The sequence below is a fragment of the Euleptes europaea genome, chromosome 15 (genome assembly GCF_029931775.1).
Source record: "Euleptes europaea isolate rEulEur1 chromosome 15, rEulEur1.hap1, whole genome shotgun sequence".
NCBI classification, from domain to species: domain Eukaryota; kingdom Metazoa; phylum Chordata; class Lepidosauria; order Squamata; family Sphaerodactylidae; genus Euleptes; species Euleptes europaea.
Genome location: NC_079326.1, coordinates 58,065,823 through 58,079,094, shown reverse-complemented (window position 1 = coordinate 58,079,094; position 13,272 = coordinate 58,065,823). Strand labels below are relative to the sequence as shown.

General features: G+C 46.2%; 1 protein-coding gene across 1 annotated transcript in view; it reads right to left on the bottom strand.

Annotated features, from left to right (window-relative positions):
• Window positions 1-301: 301 nt before the first annotated feature.
• The window catches only part of PLCL1 (phospholipase C like 1 (inactive)), a 177,694-nt gene continuing 164,723 nt past the window's right edge, over window positions 302-13,272 (bottom strand). Inside the window, exon 6 of the mRNA XM_056861579.1 lies at window positions 302-484. Coding sequence (XP_056717557.1) covers window positions 302-484 — 183 coding nt within the window. The remainder of the gene's footprint in view (window positions 485-13,272) is intronic.

Here is a 13,272-nt window from a genome sequence, read left to right as displayed (position 1 = left end):
AAGGGTGGCAAAATAATAAATAAGGGGGGGAAAGGCTAAGGAAGGAATTCACGACAGAGCTTTGGCAAGATCTTCCCACACAAACAGACACAAAGAGAGGGCGGACTCGTTAGAAATGTCAGCGCTAGAGAGTTTAAACTTGGATAAATGAACTGCAATCGAACACTGGCGCTGTGAGGATTTTTTAATACTGCCGGCAGGCTGAAGAGGGCAATCTAAGCGTGTTCTTTGTTTAAAAGGCATTAAAAAAATAATTTGGGACTACTGAAATAGGCGCCACGGCAGATGGCGCTGGCTTTGTTCACGGTCTCCCGTTCTCGTCCCCCGTCTCCTTTTCTTCAATCGCCTCAAGGCTACGCTTGGACTTGGCGTCCGCACTCCCGCTGCCGGCTCGGCTCAGTCCGCACGACGAACAGGCCAACTGGATCTGCTTCATGTTCTCCAGGGCTTCGTTTCTGGCATTCTTCAGTAGGTCGCCTTGTCCCTAAAGGTATACAACAAGCAGCAATCAGGAAGGAGAACAGTATGAGGCCCTTTGAAACATAAAGCAGGGTTGGCTTCCTATCGTCAACTGCCTTCAAGTTAGTATTATTATTATTTTTTGTGACGAAAAAAAGGTGCGCAAGACCACTGCCTTCTCTTCGCATCCCTTCCCGGGGACTGCTATTTGTTTCAGCTCAGAAAGCATGCGGGAAAATCTGGCAGCTCTCCGGACATGCTTCCCCTTGAATTTACACAAGAGGCACCGGACACAGTAGAGTTTGGACTGTCACATTTGGACTATTACGAGCCACTCAAAATTGACTGTTTATGCCTCTTAAAGTTGTCTCATTGTCCTTACAGAAAGTGGACAAAACCCAGCTGACTGATATGTGTCCTTAAAATGTTAGTGTACATCCAAGCAATGGACTAAGGCTCTGGTGGGCTCCCCCCTCTGGGTAATGTTGCAGAGAGCCACTGTTTGGGGGGGGGGAACATTGAGGGGAGCTAACCAAAGCTGTTAAGCCACAGCCCTCAATTTGCAAGACCTGAGCAAGGCTGTTAAAGATAGGACGTTTGGGAGGGCATTGATTTATAGGGTAGCCATGAGTCGACTTGACGGCCCTTAAGACACAAGCAGAACTACCGAACTGGAAAAGACAATAACGCTAGGAAAAGAGGAAGCGGTAGGAAAAAAGGAAGGCCCAACATGTGATGGATTCACTCTATGGAGGAAGCCCTCAGTTTGCAAGACCTGAGCAAGGCTGTTAACGACAGGATGTTTTGGAGGTCACTGGTTCATAGGGTTGTCATGAGTCATAAGCGACTTGATGGCACTTTACACACACACACACACAAAATCGACTGAATTTGAGGTTGATGTTTGGTAAGCACTAACAACTAGACCAGCCAACATGCATTATTAGGGTCCCTTGTATTTCACAGTACGAAACTGTATGCATATGACCCCACAGTGAGGTAATCCTCTTCCGGAAACATTTAGCACTTGGAGACCAAGTGTGCCTCCACCGAAACACTTTCGTGTTCATGACATCGCTTCAGCCCAGATAAACAAGTCTATAGACAATGGTAGCAGGCGAGGTTCAGCACCAGTAAACAATGCTTGGGGACAAAACAAAAAAGATGGAAACACCAGCTTGAGCCAAGATTGCATCACAGCTCATGACACCCGGTCTCATTTCACCATTCTGCTAAACGAGGGGCACAAAAGACCCCCTGTCCAACTGGAAGGCCGTGGTGAGACGGTAGGGTCTTCCTCAGTAGGGTGACCCTGCTCAATCACACATGAATCTGCCTTGGACTGAATCAGACCCATCAAGGTCAGTATTGTCTCCCCGGACTGGTGGCAGCAGCCCTCCAGGGTCTCAGGCCGAGGTCTTTCACACCACATACTTCCTTGTCCTTTTTAAATGGAAATTCTGGGGATTGAAACTAGGTCCTTTTGGACGCAAAGCAGAAGCTTTTCCACTAAGCTACAGCCCCTCTCCATCGACTCCCTGAAAAAAACATCATTGTGATTAGAAACCCAGCGAATGTTCTTTGTTCTGTTTTCTGATAAGTTCCGGTTCTGATAAGTTCCTCGAGTTTTACTAAAATGTAACTTTTATCAATGATTTATAATTTTTTGTAACGGCCTTTGGCCATATGCAATAAACTGAACGGCCTTTGGCCATATGCAATAAACTGAACCTTGTACCTTGAACCTAGAATCCCAGGGCAGCTTCACAACTCCAAGACAGGACACACTACCATGCAGGAACTGGCATGAAACCTGTGTGTCGATTCTAACATGTAATAATTCCATGCATGGGGTTTCATTCCATGAACACACTCTCAACACATTTCAATGAAAGTGGAAAACCCATCACACGTTACGATGTGTATGCCGGCTTCCACTCTTCCACACCTTCTGTGAACACGTGGAAGAGATATGTGCATGGAAGGAACATTTAGGCTCGTTGTGATGCGGCAGTTCTGGGTGTAAAACACATCGCAAGGGGCCGTTTACCATACAAACTGGTAAATGGCCCCTTGCAATGCATTTACACCCAGAAGTGCCGCATCGCAAGGGGCCTTTTACCATACAAACTGGGAGTTTGAGTGGTAAACGGCCCCTTGCGATACAGCGCTTCTGGGTGTAAACCGGAAGTGACGTGACGCCACAGGGAGGCGAACGTGCATGTGTTGCCCGCCAACCCTCAGCTGGTTGGCAGGCAGCCAGGCAGATTGGGGAGGGGGTGTTGCCCGCTACCACCTGGCACTTAGCAACAAGTAGACACTTCTGTGTACTCAGTGATTCTTCCAAATTCACACAGAAACAATAGGTTCAAGCAATCTCAATATATTCAGAAAGTCAGAAAGAGGAGGGTATTTCAAGATATAAATTTTTATTGATGATAGGTTGAGGAACTGATGAGGAACGAAACAGCTGTCTTCCTCGCCTATCTGACATCTGATGAGAGAATATATATATTGTTATGAAAGAAATATACAGATACTAAATATTGATGTTTATACTTACCTGTATTTATATATATATATATTTGGTGAAATCTTACCTTGTAACTTGAATTTTGTGAAACTGTATTAGGAAACCAGTAGTTGGATTTTGTTAGGGTCACTACTGGAATATATTGAGATTGCTTGAACCTATTGTTTCTGTGTGAGTTTGGAAGAACCACTTGGCACTTGGCAACCCTAAGTATGACCCTTAGCAGAGTTACGACCCTCTGAGCTCATTGACTTCAGTAGACTTAGAAGGGTCTGGCTCTGCTGACGCTGGTGCTTAATGGTGATGCTACCAGCACTGCAGCATTAAATTACCTGGGCCTCATGCAGGAAAAATAATTGGTAATTAAAAATGTTTACGAATCATTCATATACCCCTTTGCTGATCAAAGCTAAATGTCATGGGTAGACAGATGGAATAGCAATTGCATCACGGAAGAAACGTGGTGGATGCTTGTTAGCTGATGGATCTAACACGACGGCTGTCAGAATTCAGTCACGACACAAGAATGTAAAACAATTCTCTTCAAATGCTACAAAATATCAGGATGATTCCATTTTCCTAAAATACTAACACGGTTCTTTCCATCTGGGAGCTCCTCTGTTAAGTCAGCTGACAGAAGCATTTACAGAATTTACAGAATTCTTCAAGGAAAATCCAACCATGTCATCGTTCTTAGCTTGTTTTGTCATCTAACTGACCACACTGGTCACATTCTGTTCAACAACACTGGGATGAATCCAGATTCAAAAGAAGTAGTGTTGGTTTTTATATGCCGACTTTCTCTTCCACTTAAGGAAGAATCATATCGGCTTACAATCGCCTTCCCTTCCCCTCCCCACAGCAGACACCCTGTGAGGTAGGTGGGGCTGAGAGTGTGACTAGCCCAAGGTCACCCAGATGGCTTCATGTGTAGGAGTGGGGAAACCAACCTGGTTCTCCAGATCATAGTACACCGCTCCAAACCACCGCTCTTACCCACTACACCACACTGGGGCATTGGCTTATGCTGCTTCTCCTCACTTAAGTCATGCTTGTGCATTCACAATCAAGAGGACAGGACACATACACATGAACACATGAAGCTGCCTTATACTGAATCTGCTCTTGGTCCATCACAGTAAGTATTGTCTACTCAGACCGGCAGCGGCTGACCAGGGTCTCAGGCAGAGGTCTTTCACATCACCTACTTGCCTAGTCCCTTTAACTGGAGACACCGGGGATTGAACCTGGGACCTTCTGCATGCCAAGGTCAAATAGTGTAATTGCTTACTTTTCAGACTTCTTGTTTTGTGCTCCAGGTCCTGACTGGGCATTGGTCGCTCTTCTACTAGCACTGTTTCCCTGACGGGAAGCTGGTAGAACCAAGTGCCAGTTAGATATATGAGAGTCTGTATGAGCTGCTAAAAAGGGTTTGCTGGAGTAGAGGTACGTTATATTGAATTTGCTGTTTGATACGTCTGATTTTCAGTATTGAATGTAAGCCCTGAATCTTGCCATGCACATCTTTTCACTCAAAGTCACGCTGCATCATGGGCTGTGTAGTCTGAAAGGCATTCCTGTGCATGCCTATTTTGCTTGATGTCACAGCACATAATGGGATCTTTAGCCTTAAGGTTTTGTGAATGTCGTCTGAAGATTAGTTGTAATTTCAAGAGATCTCCAGGCCCCACCTGGAGACAGGCAACCCTATTCCACATGCATCAGAGCTTTGTTGGCTTTTACAAAGAAAAAAATATTCCAAAGGGGCAGCCGTATTCGCGGCACCTTAACGGCAAATGAAATTCAATTTCAGCTGAAGATTTTGCGGACTGGTGCCCACGTCTTCAAAAACAACAAAAAAACAAAAGAAGTGTTTCATACAGGTAAGATGAGAAAGCCAAACAACAAGAACCCAGCTATGAGTAACATCTCAAAGGAAACTACATGGCACAAAGTCCCTTGAGGTAAGTTTCCATGGGCGTGTTCTTGTTGAGAAGCCATCTGTCTTCTTTCAAAAATTAGTTGTAAACATAACCCACTTAGCAAAAAAAAAAAAACCCCAGCAAAATTATGTCAACACCTTAACAAGCCAAACACTCCAAGAATTTATTTGGGGGGTGGGGTGAAAACTGAAGATCTGGTTCCACCTTGGAAATCATTCCTTCCAGTCATTTGGGATCACTGAACAAACTCATTGGTGAGTGTTTGCACGTGCACAGAGAACTCATGCTTTCTGTCAGATAAAGAAAAATCACTGATGTTATCTGTGACTCTAAAAACAAACACTAAATCCAAGTAGGAAAATGTTCAAGTCAATATCTGGAAGCACAACAGAAGTCCGAAAGCTACAAATCACATCTTCTAATTGGATTTTATAATGGTCATCCAATAGAAGAGGCGTGCATGCATTTCACAAACATGTTCTGAAACGCACCCCAACCTCTGTCCAGTAATTTTTCCAGCATAAGAACATAAGAAAAGCCCTGCTGGATCAGACCCAGGCCCATCAAATCCAGCAGTCTGTTCACACAGTGGCCAACCGGGTGCCTCTAGGAAGCCCACAAGCAAGACGGCCGAAGCAGCATTATCCTGCCTTTGCTTCACAGCAACTCATATTATAGGCATGCTCCTGTGATCCTGGAGAGCATAGGTATGCATCATGACTAGTATCCTTTTTACTAGTAGCCATGAATATCCCTCACCCTCATGAACATGTCCACTTTCCTCTTCAAGCCTTCCAAGTTGGCAGCCATCACCTCATCCTGGGGCAGGGAGTTCCACACTCTAAAACATTTTTTTACCCCTGACTCACACTCACGCAAATTATACCTGACACTGAGAAAGGAACAACACGCTATTTTAACCTCTTAACTGTTAGCAGGAGATGGGATAAAGTCCACTCGAGGCTTGGGGCTTTAAGGAAATTATATGGTTTACAAGTGTGGGGGGCACAAAACTCATTGGGGGGATCCCATTTCCCCTCCCCCTTTGCCGTCAGGTGCAACTCACCTTGGAACCTGATCGCTGTGGCAGTGGTGTCTCTGGGAGCTGCTCCAAGTCTGGAACAGCTCCCAGCATCCACCACAGCCATGCCTAGAAGGCCTCCTGGCATCCGCTGCCACCATGGCCAGACCCAAAGGGGTTCCTGGGCTCCACCACTGCCACAGCCGCCGGCAGGCTTTGTTGCAGCTGCCGCCGCCAGGCTCCAGAGCTCCACCGCTGCTGGGCCCCTCATCAGCTGCCCAAAGCTTTATTTAATTTGGAGGGGGGAAATTAAACCCCCCCCAATTATTATTTTTAACTTTTCAGATTTTTCTGCAAACTAGAGGTTCCCCAAGTTTGCAGAAAAATCAGTTTTAGGTAAGTGTGGCCCCAATGTACAGATTTAGATATCCGTAGATGGGGCCAAACTTGGAAAATACATAGATTTTGTGATAGGAAAGGTAAAATAGGCTTTTGAACAAGCTACCTAACTAGGAAATGGAGAGAGGAAGAGAAGACTTTGCCTTCTTGAAAGAAAGGCCATTTATGCATGGGAGTTTTGCCTTGGATTTGCTGCTCTCTAGATGCAAATTTTTCCATCCAAATTCTCAAAACTCAAAAATAAACCCGCATGCGGAGTTTTGAGAATTTGGATGGGGAAAACGTGCATCTAGAGAGCGGCGGTTCCAAGGCAAAACCTCCCATGCATAATGGCCAAAGAGAGAGGGGGCCGGGCAGCCCAAAGGAAGGAACTTCCTAAGATTAGCAATCTCGGTGAGAAGCGGAACAGACAAGCAGAAAGGATCCAGAGAGATCTGGTCTGCCCACTAACTCAACGGGACCCTCTACAGTGCAAGTGTGGTTTCTGCAAAGAGATGTTACACCATCCTTCATTTCCAACATCAACAAATGCATTGGGCTCAAGTGTTGGTGCTTGAGATGAGAAAGGCTGGAGAGAGCACTGAGCACCGAAAAATGGAAATCTGGGAGAGCAATTGGGGGGGGGGGACACCTTCTTCTGAAATATTTCCTCTTTTGGAAAGAGTAAAGTACTTTTTAAGACAATATTTTATTCGTGAAACTGACTTGTGGGGTGGTATTGCAGGTACAATAGGGCTTCCAGGCCCCTCTTCGCCACCAGTGGGACGTTTTTGGGACAGAGCCTGAAGAGGGTAGGGTTTGGGGAGGGTAGGGACTTCAATGCCATAGAGTCCAATGGCCAAAGTGGCCATTTTCTCCAGGGGAACTGATCTCTATTGGCTGGAGATCAATTGTAACAGCAGGAGATCTCCAGCTAGTACCTGGAGGTTAAAGAAGAATAACAGCACCAGCCTAACAGCCAACCTTTCAAGCATGTTAACTGGAAGGGGGATGCAAGCGAAGCAGCCGCCTCTGTTGGGTGAGCTCCGCTGACATACGATTGCAGAGACCACGCCAGGCATTCGATTGCTCTCTGGCCAACTCCCACCCCTGCTGGTGACTCACGCGCCTCTCGCACATGCTCAGTGAACACGCTTGCCAAACCAAATAAGCAGCCATCTGCATTAACAGTAAGCAGACCACAAAACAGGCTCATCAGCCAACGGTGCAACCTACGCATGGAATTTCGGGAGGGGGGGAAACGCACACCGTTGGTTTATTGCCATTTAAGTTTTAGCTGGGGAGGGGGGACACAAGTACGAGGTGACACCGAGTGACGTTCCTTCCTGCCTCCGTTCTCCCAGATATGCTCGGCCACTCTGTTGATCTGATTGCTGATGAATTCTGTGTAGGGTCTGTTTTCCCTTCCTGCATGTTGCCTCTTTTCAGCGCTGCCCTGTCGTTGGGAGACCAGTCGGTTTTGTGATATTAGTCTACCAGGGAACACTGGCCAGCTCCTCTTATTATCTATCATTGCTGCTTTGTGCACGTTCTGAAGTAGGGTTGCCAACCTCCAGGTGGGGGGGGGACAGAGATTTCAGGGAGGGGCCATGTAGGGTTGCCAACCTCCAGGTACTTGGTAGTCAAACAGAAATAACTAGTGCCCCAAAGGAGACTGTGAAATCAAAAAATTGAGCGCTTATGGCATAAAAAAAGCTGTTAAGCCTATTTCAGAGCAGTGCAACCTTTATCTAGGTCCTTGACACTTGTAAAATACAGTGTGTAGCCAGCTAGCAATTGTTAATAAGTATCACAATTTACAATTTTTTCACAATAAAGTGGCTTTTCAATATTTGTGGTATATAACACAACACAATAGAAATGTCCATAGAGGCCACCGGCAATGGGGTTCCGGTATTTTATCCCATTTCGCGTCTGCTCCTTGGGTCGTGGCGATCCTAGGTTGATTGTTCCGACTGGAACTTTTGTTCCGTTCGTACAGTGTATGTCTTCCTGCTTCTAATAGATGACTGGATAAGGCCTATGGACGTTTCTATTGTGTTGTGTTATATATTACAAATACTGAAAAGCCACTTTATTGTGAAAAAATTGTAAATTGTGTTACTTATTAACAATTGCACAGCGGCAAGGCGCTCCCTTGCTAGCTGGCTACACACTGTATTTTACAAGTGTCAAGGACCTAGATAAAGGCTGCACTATTCTGAAATAGGCTTAACAGCTTATTTTATGCCATAAGTGCTCAATTTTTTGATTTCACAACCTCCAGGTACTAGCTGGAGATCTGCTATTACAACTGATCTCCAGCCGATAGAGATCAGTTCCCCTGGAGAAAACGGCCGCTTTGGCAATTAGACATCCTCCACTCCCCAAACCCCACCCTTAGGCTCCCCCGCAAAAACCTCCCGTTGGTGGAATAGAGGGACCTGGCAACCCTAGGGCCATGACTCAATGGTAGAGCATCTGATTGTCATGCAGAAGGTCCCAGGTTCAATCCCCAGCATCTACAGTTTTTTTTAAAAAAGGAATCAGGTAGGAGGTGATGTGAAAGACCTCTACCTGAGACCCTGGAGAGCTGTCGCCAGTCTGAGTAGACAATACTGACTTCGATGGTCCAAGGGTCTGGTTCAGTATAAGACAGCTGTATGTGTTAAGGTGTTCCTCTCCCAGAATTACAACTGGTCTCCAGACAATAGAGATCAGTTCCCCTGAAGAAAATGGCTGCTTTGGAAGGCGGACTCTTGGGCTTTATACCATGCCGAGTTCCCCTCCGCCCCAAACCCCACCCTCTCCAGGCTCCACCCCCAAATCTCCAGGAATGTTCAAATCCAGAGTTGGCAACCCTATTTTGAAGTCTCAAGCTAAAATGTCTAGGATTCTGCTGGCTTCAGATGTAGGATTTCTAGGTGGTATTTTTTTATGATTTCTTTAAAATTGTATTCCTGATCAGTTGGAATTTCTGGTTTTGCTGCTGACTACCTTGAGATGTGTAATTGCACAAGAACATGGGATACCAATATTGCATTGAATTTATTGATTCTTTCATTTCTACTTTGCCTTTCTTGGGAAGACTCAACATACAAGTAATTTTAAAAAATAATTAAATCATTCTACAGCTGACCCTGGCACTTCAAAACCGATTAAACAGATCCCAGTTTAAGCCTTCTACTTCTTAGAATATGATTTTGCACCATTTTGATGAATTTGGAAAACCCAATATTATCCAGCTGTCAAGAAGCCAAAGGTCCAAACTGGATAACAAGGTGAAATTACCTATAATACCTGGGAATTCATCTTCTACATGCCTATTGATTTCTTGTCAGTGATGGTTTCCCCTGCCTTGCCTGCCGGAACAAGTTTGCAACCACATTCACAACCAACAGGAGAAGGGTTGTAACATGAGTTCTTGGGGGTGGGGGGGGAGAGTCCACCTTCTCTCCCACATGAAATGCTGAAACTCAGGAGGATAAAAAACTCACATCCAGTTCTGATTTAGCACCCCCCACACACACTTTTGTTGTGCAGGCGGAGGATCCTTGCACGATGCATCTGAGAAAAGCCTGCAGCCTTTTCCTGATTGTGGTCTAAAAATGAAGCTGAAACCACCAGGGAGGGTTGTTCTGCGAAGTCGCTTCTCCTTCTTCCCGACATTTATACAACTATTCGGAAACGGAAGGATCGGAGGTTTTATTGCTCTATGTTCTTTCCCACATTCATCGGTTCAACTAGAGCTTTTTAAAAAAGGGGAGAAAGCTGTTAAACTATCAAGGGTATAAACACAGGCGGCAGGTGTTTTCTGCCACCGTTTTTATCGGAAAGCCTCCTTTGGATCGGACTGTGAGCCTCCGATCAGTTTAGTGGCTCGAGGGCTACTGTCCAAATCCTGTTTGATGGCTGCTACCTGAAGAGCTCCTAAAAGCTGCCGACAGCAGCCATGGAACGGAAAGTGCTGGGTTGCCCCCAAGCAGTTTGAAAGTCAGGCGATCGTACAAGGCTTCCTGCTCACCCGTATAAACCAGGAGGCTTTCCTGCCTGCCGCCTGAGCCATCCGTAAACATTCAGATAAACAACCTGAAAGATGCCTGTCTAAGTATCCCTAGAAGTATCATGACGACTTTTAAGCGACAGCCCTAAAATCTGCTGTAACCAGTTACAGCAGTTTCCCCATTCCGGTTTCCTCCATTCTTACGGTGGCTCTGATTGCCCCTGTCTCCACCTGCCGTATTCTCCATTTCCCTGCCCCCTCGGCCACCTCCCTAGGTGCTCATTCCCCCCTCTGGCTACCCACCCAATTTTCTATTTTGTTCTCCTTGCCTGGCTGTCCAATCACCCTGTTTTTCTCAGCTGACCCACCCAACTGTCCATTTGCTGCCCCACCACACCCATCAGCCCAATTGCCTCCCCACCCCGCCACCCTTCTCCTAGCTGATCTCCTACCTCCCTACTGGCTAAGTATTATTTTTTACTTTTCATGTTCTGAAATGCGCACCAACCTCTGTCCAGTAATCTTTCCAGCATAAGAACATAAGAAGAGCCATGCTGGATCAGACCAAAGGTCCAGCAGTCTGTTCACTCAGTGGCCAACCAGGTGCCTCCAGGAAGCCCACAAACAAGACAACTTCATCAGCACTGTCCTGCCTATGTTCCACAGCACCTAATATATTTGGCATGTTCCTCTGATCCTGGAGAGAATAGGTATGCATTCATGACTAGTATGCATAAGAACATAAGAAAAGCCCTGCTGGATCAGACCCAGGCCCATCAAGTCCAGCAGTCTGTTCACACAGTGGCCCAACCAGGTGCCTCTAGGAAGCCCACTCTAGGAAGTCACCTACTCGCTGACCCTTTAAACTGGTCAGGATTGAACCTGGGCCCTTCTGCGTGCAGAAAGCAGATGCTCTGCCCCTCAGCCACAGCCCCTCCCCTAAAGGGCTGTTCTGACTGCTAACCTGCAGAGCAGCTCGATGTTAATCAAGCTTGGGAGGAGAAGGGGCCATCGGCACTCGCGCAGAAAGGGCTTCCCTTTCCCGGCTGCAAAGAAGCCCTCTCGTTTTGCAAAAGGGTTCAATTATACAATTAGCATTCAGTCAATTAAATGGAAGACTCGTCCTAGCAATTACCCTATTCATTGTGAAAAGTAATTTTAACAAGATTGTGGTTTTTTTTTTTTTTCAGATAGCGCCAAATGAAAGTAGAACACAAATGCGGCGGCTTTCCCCCTCTCCTATCACACCCTTGAAAGTGATGTAAATGAACAACATCCGTGGCTGGCCGCCTTTCTTCACGTCCTTTAATTAACAGCACGGCAGGAGCAGAGGAAACTTCCATGTGCATGTCCTAGTTGAAATGTCATCATTTTAAAGAGCTTCTGCAGCCTTTTTGATACATGCAGATGGTACCGCTGAGAGGGCTTGAAGAAGGAAAAACATGGCTTCATTTTCACACCGAAGCATCTTCTTCAGTGCAATTCCACCTAAACATCAGGAAGAACTTTCTGACAGTGAGGGCTGTTCGACGGTGGAATGTGCTGCCTCGGAGGGTGGTGGAGTCCCCGTCTTTGGAGGTCTTTAAGCAAAGGCTAGATGGCCATCTGTCGGGAGTGCTTTGATTGTGGGATCCTGCATGGTGGGGGGAGGGTTGGGGTCACTGGGGGTGTGGGGGGAGGTAGCTGTTAATTCCCTGCATTGTGCAGGCGGTTGGACTAGATGACCCTGGTGGTCCCTTCCAACTCTATGATTCTATGATTTGATTCTTCTGCCCGAGAAACCATTGTCTCATACAATCATAGAGTTGGAAGGGACCACCAGGGTTATCTAGTCCAACCACCTGCACAATGCAGGAAATTCACAACTACCTCCCCCCTACACCCTCAGTGACCCCTACTCCATGCCCAGAAGATGGCCAAGATGCCCTCCCTCTCATGATCTGCCTAAGGTCATAGAATCAGTATTGCTGACAGATGGCCATCTAGCCTCTGCTTAAAAACCTCCAGGGAAGGAGGGCTCACTACCTCCCAAGGAAGCCTGTTCCACTGACGAACCGCTCTAACTGTCAGAAAATTCTTCCTGATGATTAGACGGAAACTCTTTTGCTTTAATTTCAACCCTTTAGTTCTGAGTGACCCCATTTCAAACTCCAGTGTGACCAATGGATCATTCCTATTTTAACGAAATTACCTGCCACTGTAACAGATGATAAAACAGCTCCCTTTTTGCTGGTGGATAAAGATGCAAGTATAACACTGGCAGGGGCCAAGCATCTTTACACCATATTGTCCTTAAAGAAATAGGGAAAAAAAACTCCCCATAAATTGCTCAAGACCAGCGGGTCATGGGAGCTTGGAAGGAAAGGAAAGAATAAGTATTCCTTGCAAAACAGATTAAAATTCTGCATAAAAAAACACCTAGGCCACTTATGCTTGGTAATTAGCAGCGCGTTCCAGGCTGAATTGCCCCACAGTTTTTTGGGTTTTTTTTTAGTTTTTCACGGTGAACCGTCGTTCAGGAAGTGACTGCGAAGCCGGCACATACCTGCCTCGCATTACTTAAGAGCCCCTTTAACGCAACCTTTCGTGTTTGCTCTGCCACTGCCACGAAGAATCCCCTCAAATATGCAAAATCACAGCTGCGCGTTAGCTATGCAACCGGCAACTGCTATGCATAGCTAATGGCTATGAAAACAAGGAGCAGGCGAGTGGGTGTGGGTGTGGAATTTCTCCTTTTGCATCGGGACCATGAATAGTCATTTTAAAGGTCGCATTTAAAGAAGAGCTTTGAGCGAGCTTCAAAACTGACCCAGCATAAAAGGCCCTAGATCAGACCTGAGAAACTGGGCAGGGGGGTGGCAGCCATTGTTGGAAAAGCTGGAAGACTTCCCTTCCCAAGAAATGAACCACTGTGTAAAAGAATCAGTGACTCAGA